The 16,782-nt window shown below is 51.8% G+C and overlaps 1 protein-coding gene across 12 annotated transcripts in view; it reads left to right on the top strand.

Annotated features, from left to right (window-relative positions):
* Nucleotides 1-16,782, top strand: part of GATAD2A (GATA zinc finger domain containing 2A) — an 82,745-nt gene that overhangs the window by 43,728 nt on the left and 22,235 nt on the right. For 9 of the 12 annotated variants that reach the window (XM_064281024.1, XM_010593200.3, XM_064281025.1 and 6 more), the window contains one exon: nt 9,338-9,600. The exons of the other annotated variants lie outside the window; for them this stretch is intronic. In XM_064281024.1, coding sequence (XP_064137094.1) covers nt 9,344-9,600 — 257 coding nt within the window. In that variant the 5' untranslated portion in view covers nt 9,338-9,343. Of the gene's footprint in view, nt 1-9,337; nt 9,601-16,782 lie in introns of those variants that run through there. 12 annotated transcript variants of the gene reach the window in all.

Genomic DNA, 16,782 nt, shown 5'->3' on the forward strand with positions numbered 1-16,782 from the left:
CCACAAGGGATGAGTTTAGGGAGGGTCCATGGCAGCCACGCGGTAGACATAACCCTTTGTACGCCTTGGGGCTTGAAGCCCAGGAGCCAGCTTGGGGCATAGAGGCTGATCCCCTTATGTTGGAAGGAGACTGCAGCCGGTTAGATGCAGCAGGTCACAGTCTGCCAGGGAGACCCCTGATTACCCTTCGTCTGTGGGATCTTAATGCTCCTCCAAGTCTCTGTCCCCCCAGTCACCTCTGCTGCTCTGTGCACAGCAGCGTTACCTCCAGGGCTGGGGGTCAGGCGGCAAGTGATGGTGTGAGCCCACCTGAGATGGAGAAGCAAGGTGGCTCCTCATCTCCACTGTGAGCCATGGGAAAACTGGTGATGGCTCTAAAGACACTTGCTCACCACCCATCTCCCCGTTCACGTGCACTTGGGCAGATCACTCTTCCCTGGTCTGGTATGAGGCCTTGGGTCTCTGACTGGGGGTGAAGGACAGGCTTCCTAGTGCTGGGGTGCTGGGGCGTGCTTCAGGAGCCCCGGAGGACAGGGCCCTGTGCGGGTGGGGGATCCCCCTGTAGAGGTGAGAATGGCCTGCCCACAGAGTTGGAGTATGCCTTCTGTTTGCAGAGGTTTCTAGACCATGCCTAAGGAAAGTGAAAACAGATCCCTGTACTACATCTCAGTGGGATGTACTTTCCCAAGTTCTAACACACTTCTTAAGCTTTCTCTTCCAGGTGACTGTAGCACGGAGGTCGAAGTGCGGGTGTGGTGGATGTCCCAGACCTGGCCCTGCCTGTCTGGTAGCGGTTGAGCATCTTGGCCCCAATGGAGAGTTGGAGTCCTTCAGCATGTGCTTTGAGGGGGTAGTGGCCCCCTTATTTCCTGAACATAGCTCTGGGTACCAAAAAGGACTTTGTTCCCGTGTGAAGTGTCAAAACGGGATGTCTTAGTGGTGGCTCCTTTTTGCATAGCTTTTAGATGTGATGTGCATTGAGAAATTTAAAATCCTCAAGTTTTTATCTTAAAAACGTTGACGGCCACTACTTGACTGTGCCACAGTTTCCATGGCAGTTTGCTCTTGGGCGTAATTTTGTTGACCATACCCAAAAAAGCATCATTTGGGAAATGGCATTTAAAAGTCCTTGAGCAAATCAGACAGCAGTACTGGCACTCTTGCTCTCTAAACTATCCCCCATCCCTACCCCCTGCCATGGCCTGGTGGTGCTGACCAGACCCACCTAATGGGCTGCTTGAATCCCACCTGGGCAGGGGTCCTGAGATCCGCACATAGTGCTGGGCTCAGCGTGCGTGCCCGGCCATATCGGGATAGTGACAGGCAGCTGTAAGGCCCATATCCTTCTCCACCTCCCTTTGCTGCTGGCATCTGAACAAGCTTCTCTATGTGCCTGAGCCTCCCCTGTGTCCATCCCAGAGTTCAAGAGAGCCACAGGGTGCACTGACAGAGCTGTGCCGCAGAGGCTTGGAGCAAAGTGCAGCATAGGGCCCTGACCCGCAGGACTCCATCAGATCCTCTCTGTCTTCTGAGCATGGTGTCTGCCTGGTCCACAGCTCTCTGGCCTCTCCTTCTGTCCTTGAGGACCCTGCTAAAGGTCAAGCCCTTCCTCACTCATGGGCTGGCCAGGGTGCTAGGTGAGCCGTCTTGGGGCCCCAGATACTGAGGGGTGAGCCCCAGGGCTTGTGGCTGGGCCCTATGAGGAGTGACAGGCCTCCTTCCAGGCTTTCCTTCTTAACAACCTGATTTAGTTCCATTCAAAAGTAGTTCTTAAAGTTTAATGTTTTTCTGGGGGATGAGTTTTGATACATCTGGTATATTTCTGCCCCTTCTTTTCTGCTTCCGTTTGTTCCTCTATCTTCTGTTTCTGCAAGCCCAAGTTCCACCCCTGGACCCAGCTCTCAAACAAGCATTTCTAGAGTCTTCCTCTGCACCCCTGGAAAAAGAAAAGAACCAAGCCCATTGCTGCCGAGTCGATTCCGACTCATAGTGATGCTATAGGACAGAGTAGAACTTGCTCCATAGGGTTTCCAAGGAGTGGCTGGTGACTACAAACTACTGACCTTTGGGTTAGCAGCCAGGCTGTTAACCACTGTGCCTCCAGGCCTCCCCTAGATGCCCCCTTTTTGAAATGTCTATGCAGTCAGTTCTGCTGTAACACGTTTTGAAAAAGCGGATTCATTCCCATACTGTTGGTATATCAGGAACAGTTCGAGCAGGACACAGAGGGCCTTGAGTGCTCAGGGTGGGCTCTCACTTTCCCTCATACCTGGCAAGGTTTGGGGGCGGCTGTGTCTTGCTCATGTACGTGAATGGTACCTGTCACCTGTGTGAAAGCAAACACTAAAAACAACTCACAAGAACCTTTCTGGACACACGATGTGGTGCAGAGGGAGCTCGTCAGAGCGGCTTGGTGGAGCAGCAGCTCGGGACCAGCTTGGCCCTTAGCCCACTGAGACCTCGTCCCTCTCTGAAATAGAGTCACGTGTGCCATCCCAAGGATGGTTGTGCAGTCATGAGAGGACACACCACCCTCAGCCTGTGGGAGGTATGTGTGGGTGTGTACATGGTGGGTCACATGTGTATCAGTACATGCTGATGTTACATGCCGACATTATATACCAGTACATGCTGACAGTTTGGTACACGGCAGTACATGCCAGTGTTACACACTGGTACATGCTGATATACTCCAGTGTTACGTGCTGGTATGTGCCAGTATATACCAGTACATGCCAACGTTACCCTCCAGTACATACTGACATGCTCCGCCCTAGACCACTAGGTGCAAAGACTCTTGCTCGTGTCCCTAATCTGGGGCCTTTGAAGCTGGGGAGCCCACAGATGGCTGCTTGGCCCAGAACTTCTTGGTGGTGTGTGTGGGTGAGTGTGGAGGTTCCACGGGACTCACTGCAGCCCACTCCTTAAAGTCTGAGCCCTCCCCTTGCTCAGAGGTTAACCCATGCTCATCCCTTGGCTGGTTCCAGACTTCTGGTTGTGCCTCTGTCTGTGGGGTCAACCCATATACACGGGCTTTCCTGTAAGTAGGAAAGAGGGCGTTCTTACAAAAGCCTTTGCCTCATTGGGAATCACACGCTTCAGGAAGCTTGTTTTCAGAGTTGGTGGTTGAATGCAGCAGTACTTGCTGAGCCCGTACTGTTTGTCGGCACTGGAAAGGAAGATGAGAGAGAGGTTTCTGCTGTTGAGGGCTCAGCACAGAACAGAGAGGCCAGTGCTCCTGGAGGGTGTGTGGTGGGCACCAGCCAGGCAGTCATGTGTGTGACACTTCTCTACCTCAGGACCAGAAGGGGCTGATGCTGCAGCCTGATGGCCACTTGGGAAGCTGATAGCCCAGAGGGATGGGCAGGAGGAGTTTGTGACACAGTGGGTTTAAGCTGTGCAGATGTGTGACAGTGAAGGTGTCCCTTCCTGAGCCGCTCCAAAGTCTGCTGATCCTCTCCTGTTCCTGGCATACGTGTCAGAGAGGAACCTCCCCCTTCTTCTTCCTCCTCCTCTCCTTTTTCTTCTCCTTCCTCCTTACTGGCCTGGCTGCATGAGACCAGCAGCTAGAACCACTGCTGCGCTCCCTGTCTGTGACTTGTTCATTCGTTTAATTCTATTTCTGGTAGATCAGCTTCTATTTCATCTACCTTTGTTTTTCATCTTTGTTTTCTTTGAGTAGAAGACTAATCTGTGGTCATTTTTAAAAAAATAAACAGTACAGAAACGTGCAATTCAGAAAGTGAAAGTTTCTTGTAATCCATCCTTCAGAGATGACTACTATGGATTTTAGGGGAAATTTCTTCCTTTTTTCCCCCCTGTAGTTTGTATATTATTAGTTGCTTTCTAGTCACCCCCGATGGTGACCTCATGCACACTGGAATGAAAAACTGCCTGGTCCTGTGCCATCTCCATCATCGGTTGTGGATTGGACCATTGTGATTCATAGCCTTTCCATGGGCTGATTTTTGGAAGTAGATCACCAGGCCTTTTTTCTGAGGCACCTCTGGGTAGACTTGAATCTCCAGCCTTTTAGTTAGCAGCTGAGTACTTTCACCATTTGCAGCACCCAGGGGCTCCTAGAATATATATAAGCATTTTTAAGTCCTTTGATTGGTATTGTACTATTTTGTGGCTTGGTGTTCTCTCTTTAGTTATCCTAACTTCACTCAGTGTCTCTTCATATAGTGCGTTTGCGGGTATGTGGCATGTTTTATGGGGGAACTGAGGCACAGAGCACCTCAGCCTCCCAGGCCCAGCGGTTAATACGTGGCTTGACTGAGCTCCATCACTGCTCTGCATCACATTCCTATCCTCTCTAGTGTCTTGCTGTGATGGCTGATTGTTTGATCAGTTCTCTCTGTCCCAAATTAAATAGCATGGTTTAAAGCTTAGAGGAAAGCAAGCATCTGTACTGTGAGTTGCTTTTGGGACAGACGCTGTGGGTACCGAGTTCTGCTGCCTTGTCCTTCCTCGGTGTGTCGGGAGGAAGGTTGCGGAGCTGATTGAGGTTCTGGCATGGATGAGGGGGCTGTGTGCCCACTGGGCAGGGCCTGCAGGTGCTGGAACATGTACCTTTTTTTTTTTTTTTTTTTGCATGTAACGTACCCGTAATATAACTCCTGGAAATTAGCATGGTGCACTTATAAAAATAGTGTGCCAGGGGATGGGTTGTGTGGTTGGCAAAAAACTTAAAATGTACACGTTATTTGCGTAAAACCGTGCTAGCTCTTCATTCCCCGCCTGTCTCCAAGGGCTGCCACGCTGGTCTCTCTGACCCCCATGCTGGGCACAAAGCCCTCACAGAGTCCTGGGAATCAGGTCCAGCTGGCCAGGCTTCCGGCCATTCCTCCAACCCACACCCCAGTGAGCCACAGAGCTGGGTGCACAGTGGGAGTAGTGTGTTTATGGCACCACCCCTTCCCCCACTGCTGTCCACTCAGACTGCGCTGTCCTTACCTCGGGAGCAGGTGCTTACAGGGTAGTGGGTGCAAATTCAAGAGGCATGGTGTGTTCAGGCTGAGCAAGGAGCACAGAGGCAGTGTCCCCAAGGCAGAGGGCCGGGTTCTGGGCAGACCACAGGGTGCTGTGGACAGGCTTGAGGCAATGACAGTGTAATCAGACTGGGCTTGGGTTTAGAAAGCTCTTCTGGTAGCAGCTGGGGTTACAGAAGCTTCCAGAGATAGGAACATCCTCATCCTCACAGAGACTGAGGAAGTGGAGAAGCTCCGCCCATTGAAGAAACATCATTAGAGCAGGCGGGTCCAACTCCAGCACCAGGGCCCACAGGCCTTTCTCGCTTACAGCAGGGGTGCTGGGTGCCTCCTCCGCATCCCCATGTGGGATCATGTTGGGCTCAGCACTTCTCCCCAGCTTTGTCCTCTCCCCATCGCATTTCAGGTCAAGTCCATCTTCCCAGTTGTTCAGGCAAAAAAAACAGACACTCTCTGTTGCGGTGGCCGGAGCCTCACAGGTCCGAATTTCCATTCTGCCCTGGTGCTCTGCTTCTCTCCTGGCCTGAGCCTATGATGCAGGACCCTCCTGACTGCTCTTCATCCTCCCCTGTCCCTTACTACCCCCCTCCTCTGACGCCCTGAAGGCACCCACTCATACCTCTGGGCTTTCACTGGCTCCCTAGAATCATCCCAGCACCAGCAGGAGCTCAGCGGGCCATTGTTGGGCAAGACCGTGGCTGAGAAGTGGCCTTGGGTCCATTCTTGAGAATATCAGCTTTGCCACTTTCGCTAAGTGACCTAACCTGTTCGTTGGAGCCTGATTCTCCTCTCTGAGACAGGAGCTCCCTTAATAGCCTTGGTGCTAGTTAGTGTTCACCAGTCGTTGTCGTGTAAATAATATTGGCAAACACATCTCAGGGGCAGGCTCTGTGACTGCCATCATTTATTAATCTTTTTTTTTAATTATCAAGAGACATCCATGCGCCTGTCCTGGGCCCAGTGGGCCCTGTTTAAAATCCGGACTCCTGCCCCAGCATAGTGCCTTTCTCACAGTTGTCTTGGGACTTATGTCTGGTTGAAGCTCTTAACAGCTGGGCAGTGTATTTTACTAAAACACGGCCACTTTGGTGGGTGTCATTGGTGTTTGCATCCTATCCAAAGCCTGTGGCTGTCAGCTTCCAGGGACTGGGGTGGAGCCCGTCCTTCTGGGTGTTCCCTCCAGCCAGTGGCCTCTGTGTTGGCTGTCCCGGGCCTCTTTGGGGCCCTTCCCGGAGCCACTGGTTTTGGCTGTGTGGGCAGGGGCCGAGTCAGGGTGCTTGGAGAGAAAGAAGCGGAGGGCAGACCTGAGTGTGCCTGGCACCCTGCTCCTACTTAATAGTCTCTCGGCCCTTGGTGGCTTTGGTGCCCTCATCTCTCTAAAACGGGTGCAGTGCAGTGAGAACTTTCCCTGTGCCTGTAGTGCCCAGGCAGGGGTCTCGAGGTGGTGGTTCCTGACAAGATTGTCCCTGAGCCCACAACACTCAGCTTTTTATGAAGGCTTTGAGTGCATAACCTCATCACTTCCTGCAGAAGCTACTTGTCACACTTCAGTCTTTGAGGCTGGTTTTCCCTGACAGCCTGTCTGCCGCCCCGCTTACCCCCTGGGCCTTGCTCTGCACTCTGAGCCCTGCTCTGCTCCCTGCTTACCCTCTGGTTCCTTCTCTACTCCCACCCTGCTCTGCCCCCTGGTTCCTGCTCATGCCTGCCATTGCCATGGCCTCCAGCCCCTTGGGATGGGTCCCCTGATCTTCCTGCCATGAGGAGGATGAACCCTCCCGCTGTCAGCGCTGCCCTTTCTAGGACCCATGTGCTGTGTCACCACGGGGATTGAGGCAAATATAGGCCTCATGTGGTGCCTGGCAACCGTGCATTGCAACAGCACATTGCTGTGGAGGGCCCATGGGGCCGGGTTGGGGGCTGCCTCCCAGGGCTGTTCCCCGACATGGTTCCACCATGACCAGCTGTGCTTGTCCATCATGGGGGGTGCAGGCCCCCAGGAGTGGGCAGACAGGAGCTGGAGGCGGCCATCAGCCTGTACCCTGGGGCTGGCAGAGCTCCAAGTCTCTGCTCATAAACTCCCTGACATTGTCTGTGCCATGGTGGCACTCGCTCACAGCCTCTTGGTCCCCTCTGTTGGAGAGCTGGATGGAGACCACAGGCCAGGGCCCACCACCACATCTGGGCACAGTGAGGGCTGCAGGGAGCCTGAACCCTTGTAGGGTGTCAGAGGCAGCACAGCAAGGCCTAGCCTGGTGAGTGTGGAACACGTTTACTGTGGGCTCTCCATGTGTGCAGGAGCAGTATGGGGGGCCTTATGAAGGACCTGGGATTTGGATGGGCATCACAGAACTTTACCAAAGCTAAGGGTGTGTGAGGCTGGAAGCTAAATGGGGTGGAGTGGGTGGAGTATCCCTGACAGAGCAGAGGCAGAGTAAGGGGAATGGGGTGCTACTGCTCTTCCCTCCTCTTCTGCCCAGACTCCTGCATGCAACCAGGGCCTGGGACTGAGTCACCGACAGTTAACATTGGCCATGAAATGGATTCTCCCAACTTGCTGAACTATAAGCCGTTCACAGGGTGGGCAGGTAGGCAGGTGACCAGCACTTGAGGCAGTGTCCACCATCCCTAACCTGAAAACTCCAGTGCTGGCTCTCCACCAGCCCTGGTCTTGGCTCTGCGGTCTCACTGGGCAGATGAACATCAAAAACCAGAATCAAGTTAGTCATGGTTTGTAGTGAATGATGTTGGAGAGGGGACAGGAACTATAGACGAGACTGCTGAGAGGGACCTTGGAGCATCCCTTCCTCTTTGGGCCAAGGAAGCTGGTCAGCTCCTCCATGCTTGGGGCTGACAGGAGGCCAAGGGTGGTCCAGGCCTGGGTCCCATGAGGGGCTCGGGCAGTGAAGACCATACCCCGCAGAATCTGAGCCATCCAAATTCTGGCTGGTGTGTGTCTCCATCAAGTTTGTGTGCCTGGCTTATGTCAGGGCTGCCTCCCTACAGCCATGCAAATGTGTGTGGGTTGGCTTGTGGGTGGGCCATGTGCTTAGAGCCCTTAAGGTACCCATTGGAGCCCTCGCAGGCCCAGCGCCCTCAGACTGGGCTGCCCTCCCTCAGTCCCTGGAGCATGAGTCTATGAATACACGTATCAGCAGGGCCTGTGCTATTGCCTGCTTCTGACTTGGCTCAGAACAGTGTCCCATGCAGTGATGTGGCCCCTTGTCACCCTGGGATAGGCCCCCAAGGCAGTGAGGCGAGTGACCTGCTTGCATACTCAGACAAAACCAGGGCTTCCTGTGGCGCCTGCTCCCAGATGGCATTAGTGCATCCCTGTGACAGGTGGCCCTCGCGCAGCTCCACACCCCATCCTTCATGCAGACTTATCTGCATGCACCTGGTCTTTGGGCAGCTATTCTCCTGTGGGGGTCTTCTGTGGCCCTAGCAGTTCACTCTGTTCTGTCCCTCTGCAAACTCTCCCACAGTCCTTTGGACCCTCACTTTGCGGCCCTGTTTTCCGGGTGCCCCACCAGCAATGGCCCCTTTAAGAACCTGTTGTGGAATGCCCGCAGCATCTGAGACAGAAACTGCTGTCATCCCGTCTCAGTGAGGGTTAACAGCACTTCAGCTTGTTGTCTGGAACCGGTTTAGACTGGTTTTCTGGAAAGTGCTTTGTCTCTCAGATGGAATCCTGGGAAGGGTCATGTGGAGCCCAGTGATGTCACGGGATCAAAAACTGACTCAGCGCTTTTTCTTCTTTTCTTTCTTCTTTAAATCAAGATGTGTGTGCGCTGCAGGTACAGGGCAGGGGCGTGGTGCCGTGCCAGGCTCAGCCCCACCCAGAGTTTACCTTACTGGCAATCACAGGGTTAAATGTGCCCCCAGATGAGTGGGAATGAGGACACTGCTCTTCCCTGAAGGGGACAAGACAGTGTTACCTGGGTGTCCCCCATGCATGGTGCCTGTGCCCAGGAGTGAACTCTGGCCCTGGGCAGCGCGGGCATCCTGACCCTGGAACTGAGCACAGGTGCCTAAAGCCCCGTGGTCAGGTGTACAAACCTGGGTTAGTGTCTTCCCTTCACTGTTGAGTATAGAGTGCAGAGAACCCACCCTCCCGTGCCCACCTCAGTCTGCAGGTCTCTGACCCTCGTGGGGTGTCCGTAGGTTGGTCCCCCCAGTGTGAAGGCTGGGTCCCCATCCTCTTCCCAGCCTCCGGAGACAGGAGATACAGCCCTGTGGGCCTTTCTTTTGCCATTGTCCCATTGAGGGAAACACACTTACACTCTGGGATGTTCCTTTGAAGTGGGACTCTGTCCGTGAAGCCAACTTGCTGTCTATCCCCGCAGTTCAGAATGACCGAGGAGGCATGCCGGACCCGAGGCCAGAAGCGGGCGCCTGAGCGGGACCCAGCCGAGGACCATGCCGATGGCAAGAGGATGAAGATGGACAGAGGGCTGGTGGCCTCAGACTTGACAACGGGGGCCGACACGACAGTGCGGGCTGAGCCAGGCACAGTCCTGGGCCCAGGGCCGCCCAGAGCAGTCGAGACAGGGAGAGTAGGCGAAGGGCAGGTGGCTGATGGGCCTGTGGACATGCGCACCTCGCAGAGGTGAGTGGGCTTGGGATGGGGTCCCAGCCATGGGAAGGGTTGTGACAGGGCCAGGTGGAGGTGCAAGTAGCTGTGGGCAGAGCTGAGGAGCAGAGGTGGGTGACAGGCCCTTGAACATGTGCACCTCACAGAGGTGAGTTGACATGGGGGCAGAGGTATTTGGCCATGTGGGGTGGGCTCCAGCCCTGCTACTGCCCCACCGCTGCTGACCAGCCATCTCAGCCAAAGGGACGCCCATGCGTCTCTGTGTTCCCGTTTGTGGCTAGGGGTGGGGGGGCCCGGAGGGCTGGGAGGTGCACCTGCAGTGGCTCCTCTGCCAGCAGCAGCTCTTTGGTAAACAAGGACCAACGTTCAGCCAGACTCGTGCTTTTGTTCTTAAAGGAAAACTTGAGTGTCAGTAGAAATTAGTTTTTCGTTGGGTCATGCCTCTTGGCTTTTCAGATTTGAGGGTAGGGAGCTAGGGATGCTTGGCTGGGGACAGGGATGGGAACAGGGTGAGAATGCCCATCCAGGACACCTTCAATGTGTACGTGTTGGTGTGGGGGGATTTTTCAGTTGCTTTCATCCCCACCCCCAGGCACTTCAGGCAGGGCTGCCACTCCCTCCACACGATGTCTCTATGCCCCCTCCTGCCCTTTCCCTAGTCAGTACTGGTTACTCAGGAGTGACTTCTATGATAATTCACAGTTTTGAGGCTCTTAAGGTAAAACCTTGAAAGAAATAGGACTCAATCCACCACCCTGTTTCTTTGCTCAAAAACCTGCCTTTGTTTCTGCCTGTGGGAAACCATAGTGGCGTAGTGGTTAAGAACTACGGCCGCTAACCAAAAGGTTGGCAGTTCACATTCACCATGTGCTGAAAATCCTATGGGACAGTTCTGCTCTGTCCTGTAGGGTCCTATGAGTTGGCATCGACTCAATTGCTATGGGTTTTTTTTTTTTTTTCCTCCGCTGCCTGGGAAGAAGAATTCAGACCCAGAACCTGCTCTCATAGAGCAGCCAGGAACTTCCTTGACCTCCCCTCACCTTGGAGCGCTGGTGGGAGCCGTGCCCCCAGAACTTCCACATCTGTCATGCCAGAGCCTACCCAGGGCTTCCCTCTAGCCTCGTAACTCTGAAAAGCGGAGTTGAGAGCTCCATCTCTTGCCGCAGCCAGGATTTCTCCTCCACAAAAGGCTTGCTCCTCTGAGTCTGTGGCTGGGTGGCTGCTGCCGGAAGCTGGCACCACCTCACCTCCCTGTGAGGTGGGACAGACCCTCCGAGGGTCCTGATTTGCAGTTTTGTGGTAAATCCGTGTTGGAACCAGACTGCTAGAATGGTAAGGACTTTAGAGATCGCCTGGTCTGGTGTCTTACAACTTTGTAAATTCTTAAGATAACTTGGTAAATTCTTGCCTCCTTGAGATAAACAGGAAGATCCCACTCCATCTATATAGGGGGGATGTGCTCTATGTTCCTGCCAGCCAAAAAGACCTTTTCTGGCTAACTTTGCTTTCCGTGGAGTCCCAGGGTGTTGCAAATGATGAACGTACTCAGCTGCCAACTGAAAGGTTGGTGGTTCAAGTCAGAAGAAAGGCCTGGTGATCTACTTCTGAAAAATCAGCTGTTGAAAACCCTGTAGAGCGCAGTTCTCTGACATACGGGGGGTCACCGTGAGTTGGAGTCGACTTGATGGCGACTTTTGTTTTTATTTTTATCTCCGCAGTCCCTGTTCTGAAACCAAGAGGCCTTTTTCAAACTTCCAAAAGTAAAATTGTAAATGTGGGTCTTTTCTTCCTCCCTGTAGCTCAGTTCTCACTAGGAGAGAAGTTCATGACTTCTCAGGTGAGTAAGCAGCCAGTGGTGGATTTGGAGCTGGGGCAGGAGAGGAGGGGCTGCTGGTCTTGCTTGTGTTCCTGGCTCTTTCTGTGTGTTTTTTCATAGCCTCCACTGTCGGCCTGCAGGGTGAGCCAGTGGCAGCGTGTCCCTTCTGCAAGTAGGAAGTTAAGTGTTGGGTGGGTTCAGAGCTGGAACTAAAGCCCGGATCTTTTTGTTAGTGCGGTGAGGGGCCACCATTTGGCCTCCAGACCTCTTTGTCTCGTTTTCCTGCTGTCTGTCTGCTTCCAAACGAGGGTCATTCAGACTCTGCGATACTGTGTTCTGAAGATGGTTGGAATGATATGACATGTGAAGGGTGAGAGGGAGTGCAGGGGCGGGGTCCTCCTGCAGGACTAGGGGAGTCCTTATAGCATTTGTGGAGGCTTCCGGCATCCTGACAGCAGTGTGAGGCATGGAAGAAGCCCAGATTGAGGCGAGTAGGCAAGGCTGGGTTCTGATCACAATCCCAGATGCTCTGGGCAGCACTCCGTTCACTTGTAAAATGGGACGACAGCTGCACCTGCCAGGGCGGTAGGAGGGGACCAACAACGTGTATCTACAGTCACTGTCAGCGCCAGACAAACCATGGAGTTTTGTTGACTGCCCTTCTACTCTTTACTGGAAACAGGATGTAAGGTGGAGAGCTAGTGCTCCTGAGGTACCACATAGAATGCTCTGTCCACTCCTTGGTGGAAGGTGCGTATTGCAGAATCACAGGATCAAGCCCCCACGAGCCATTCTAAAACTAGACTTTAGAAACCTTTGGCTAGTCCTGGTTACTGTGATAAAAGTGGACAGCCTTCAGATCCTCGTTGAGGGGGTCTGGCTTGGCACCTGCCTCTATCGTGACTTAGTTCCCCTATCCCTTTCAGGTTGGTGTTCAGTGTCTACAAGGGCAGACCCAGAGGCGTAGCCATGCCTGACCACAGGTTAGGGTGGCCAAAACGCTGGCTTCAAACTCATTTTGTCTGTGTAAGACTAACAGGCCAACTTTAAATTGTTCTGCAGAGAGAATTTCACTTTGTATTTTAATTTAAGAAGTTCTTATAACTTTTTAATTGAAGCATAAGGTACGTAACAATGTGTAAGTTTTCACAAACTGAAGGTACCTTTGTAACCCAAATCCAGAAATAGAACATTCTAGCACCACAGAAGCCCCTTTGTATCCACTTGCTGTCACTACTTCTCCAGGGGTAACTGCTGTCTTAACTTCTAACAGCACAGATAATATTTTTCTGGTTTTGTACTTTAAGTAAATGGAATCCTATAGTAGGTACCTTCTGTCTGCCTGATTTCACTTAGTTTGTGAGATTGATCCGTATTGGAGAGTATAGCTGTAGTTAATCCATTTTCACTACAGTTTAGTATTTTACTTACAGAATTTCTATTTGACTCCCTTTCAAAATGACCTCTTTTTCTTTTGTACTGTCTTATTCTTCGTAGTGTCTTGTGATCCAATTTGGGCATATTGAAGGCTAGAGGCAGTAAAATCACCAAGGTTTTATTTTTATTATAGTGGGCTGATTAGGAGCATCCGGAGGCAGATAAAGGGGTACGATCATTTCTTGTTCTGTCTCCCCCTCCCCTCCCTTTCCCTGTCTCTCTTTAACTTGGCAGTTTCTCTGACTTAGCCTTCCAGTGTGTGTTTTATTTTCAAAATAAATTGATCAGAATTGGAGAGCAACTTCCAGCTATGGTTAGTGAGATCATCAAATCCTTCCCCAAAGATCAACTGTAAAGCTGCACAGAATAGGGGGGGAAAAAAAATCAGCACTTTGTAAATTGACCAGAGGCATACAATAGTCTGAGAAGTGTTTATGCTCAAAAACCTGCTGAAGCTTGGGTGAGAACAGTGGGACTCTATGGCATTTGGCTTGGGACTGCTCCCATCCCTGTCTGCGACTCTGTTGGTGACAAGGTTCTGTAGGACGGTGCAGGCTGTGAGGAACCACAGCTCCTCTGCTGGCGTTTTAGGGGGCTTGCCTGACTTGGAGTGGAGGGTGGCACATGGGCCCTGTGGCTTTGTTGGTGGAAGTGACATTCTTGGAGATGGATGAGCAGGGAAGACCAACCTGTTAGCCTGAGGTTGTGGCCATGGTTGGGATAAGACAAAACATCAAAGAAATAAAAGCCAAAAAGTCCCAAATTTGAGGAGAAACTCATCAAGAAGCCTGTTGAACCCCAAGTAGCATAAATACAAAGAGATCTACACCTAAATACACCACAGTCAAGCTGTTGAAAGCCAAAGAAAAGAGAAAATCTTGAATGCGGCAAGGAAAAGGTACTCATAACTGATAACATGGAGGGGAGCATCGATATGATGAACTTCTGACTCCTCGTCTGAAACAGCAGAGACCAAAGGGGAGCTGAATGACACATTCACTGTGCCGGAAGAAGAAAATTGTCAGCCTGGAATATGAATGGTCAGAGCACTCCCCTGTCAGACTGGATTTAAAGAAAAAGGCCAGATCTCACTAAACTTATGTTGTCTGTAAGTGACACCCCTTTTAGACTCGAGGACACAAATAGACTAAAAGTAAAGGGATGGAAAAAGATATGCCATACATACAATAACTGTATTAGAGCTGGAGTGACTTTATGAATATCAGATAAAATAGCCTCAAAGACAGAAAATGTTATTAGAGCCAAAGAGGGGCATTTCATAATGATGAAAGGGCCCATACATTGGGAAGATGTGGGTTACAAATGTATGTATGCCTCACAGTAGAGTCCCCCAGTGTCTGAAGCATAGAAACAGACAATTCAACTGTAGTCAGACTTCAGTACCCCCCTCCCCCCCAATAATTGGTTAGGACAACTATACCGGAAAGGTTATTTGAGAGTCGTCACAACACTGTCAACACTATTAACCCACTCAGCTAACTGGCTTCTATAGAAGAGGCCACCTGATGCCTGCAGAGAACATACTCAAGCACACGTGGAGCATTCTCCAGGACAGACCATACGCTGTGCCATGAAACAGGTCTCTGTAAACTACAGACCCACTGGAATGGCTGTAGGGGGCAGTGGTGGTTTAGTGGTAGAATTCTCATCGGCCATGTGGGAGACCTGGCTTCGATTCCCAGCCAGTGCACCTCATATGCAACAATCACTCATCTTTCAGTGGAGGCTGGTATGTGGCTCTGATGCAAAAAGGTTTCAGCAGAGCTTCCAGACCAAGATGGACTAGGAACAAAAGCCTGGTGATCTACTTCCAAAAATCAGCTCATGAAGGTCCTGTGGATCCCAGTGGTCTGATCTGCAGCCAACCATAGGGATGGCACAGGACTGGGCAGTCTTTTTTGTGCATGGGTTGCCACAAGTTGGGGCCAACCTGATGGCAGCTAACAATTTTAATAGAGATTGCCATGTTCTTCTCCTTAAGGTTGCGTTATAGTTGCTCTCGATGCTTCGACCACTTGGTTTCTTGAGAGGTCTGGGCTCTGGTGCAACTGTGGCCTCATCTCTGTGCTAGGGGTACCGCAGAACCGCCTGGGAGAGGGCTTGCAGAGGTCTGGAGGGGCCCTCTAGCAACACCCTCAGCCCTGTTTCTTCCTCTGGGGCCACCCCACGCAGCTGTCTGTTGGAATGTCTCATTTGAGTGTGCGCCCAAACGAAATGGTGAACAGGCCTCAGCTGTTGGACAAGTGGCTCAGAAAGGGCTGGGTTCTCTGGTTCGGGGGTATGGAGGCTTTGGGAGGAAGAAGTCTGCTTCCTTGTGTGATATGGTGCTTTCCAGAGTTTGGGGAGGTCAGGAGCCCCATCTCAGGTCCATGTGGGCCAGTGGCAGCCCTTCATTTGCCGACTTTGTTCCTGGGCTGCTTTCAAGAGAGGTTGAGGGTACATTCCAGGGCTGCTTCTAGTCCAGAGCCTGCTCTGGTTTATTGGCCGTCTGCAGCACGCTCGGCTCTTGGGAGCAGAGGGGTGCATCCACTCAGAAGCCCTGGCCTGGCACTGCTGTCCCTGCCTCTGGCCTCTGTGTCCTCCTCGACCAGCCTACTGGCTCCTCCTCTAAACTCTGTCCACCTGCCTCTAGCCAGGACCTCTCCAACCCCAGCTCTGAAGTAATTGAAATGTGAGGCCCACCTTATGTAGGGCATCACAGGGGGGTGCACATGAGCCCAGCAGGAGGTAAGGATGTCACTCCCAACTTGCGCTCCCTGGTCTGCCACCACCACCACCCCTCCCATTGCCTTCACAACGCTGTGCTCTAGAAATGGGGGTGATCCTGGCCTCGGAAAGGGTGCTTCTTATTGATGGAGACCTGGGGACATCGTTGGCTGGGGGCGGGGAGGTGGGGATCCCTCACCAGCATTTGTCCTTCAGAGCTTTCTCCAGTGGACTAGCTGGTGGGTTCAAACCGCCAGCCTTTTGGTTAGCAGCCGAGTGCTTAACCGCTGTGCCACCAGGGCTCCTTTCTGAAAAGATTACAACCTTGGAAACCCCATGGAGCAGTTCTACTCTGTCGTATAGGGTGGGTTGTTATGAGTCAAAATTGACTTGACACCAGTGGATTTGTTTTTGGGTTTATTAAATTTTTAGCACTTGCTGTGGTTCTCATACAACTTTGGCAACAGGAGAAGCCCAGTGGCCGTGATGTGCTAGCAGGACTGCTCTCTGTTTAAAGACAGGTTGGCCCGTCAGCACCGGTTCAGCCCTGCTGGACCTTGGGCCCAGAACACTCCTGAGATCAGCAAGTACTGCGGAAATGCTTGGGGTGTGGAGCATGCTTGTGGGTATTTACTACACGCAAAGACTTGAAAATACATATTAATTTATTTCAACATAACACTAACAAACTTATTGCATGTTAACGTAAATAACATTTCTATTAATAAGAGATAACTGTTTTGTAAATCTCCTTAACACTTGGCCTCGTGAGAAGGCAGCTAGATTCTCACATCTCCTGCACTCAACATGGTGGTGACCTGTGGTTGGGTCGAAGTGCTTGAGAAAAACCAGCTCCACATGGAGACACGGGCTGAGGGAGCGTGGGCAGTTGTGGTATCCTCCTTTAAGACAATACCCGGCACAGAGCATAGTTTCAGGAGGGGCAGTTACACTGTAAAATCTGAAACCTCATTGCTGAACTTTTTATACTTGGTTATGTTAAAACCTCTTGTGCTCTGAATAATCTTTTTTTAAAAATGAACAATTTTAGAATAGTTTTGGGTTTATGGAAAAGCTGCAGATAGTTTCCATGTACCCACCTCAGTTGCCTGTCGTTAACAGATGACTGTGCTGCATGTGTCAAAACTAAGTGCGCCAATACTGGATGTTGATACTAACTAAAATCCCTAAGTCAGAATGGACCCAATGGCAACGGG

This window comes from Loxodonta africana, chromosome 3, assembly GCF_030014295.1.
Source record: "Loxodonta africana isolate mLoxAfr1 chromosome 3, mLoxAfr1.hap2, whole genome shotgun sequence".
Classification (NCBI taxonomy): domain Eukaryota; kingdom Metazoa; phylum Chordata; class Mammalia; order Proboscidea; family Elephantidae; genus Loxodonta; species Loxodonta africana.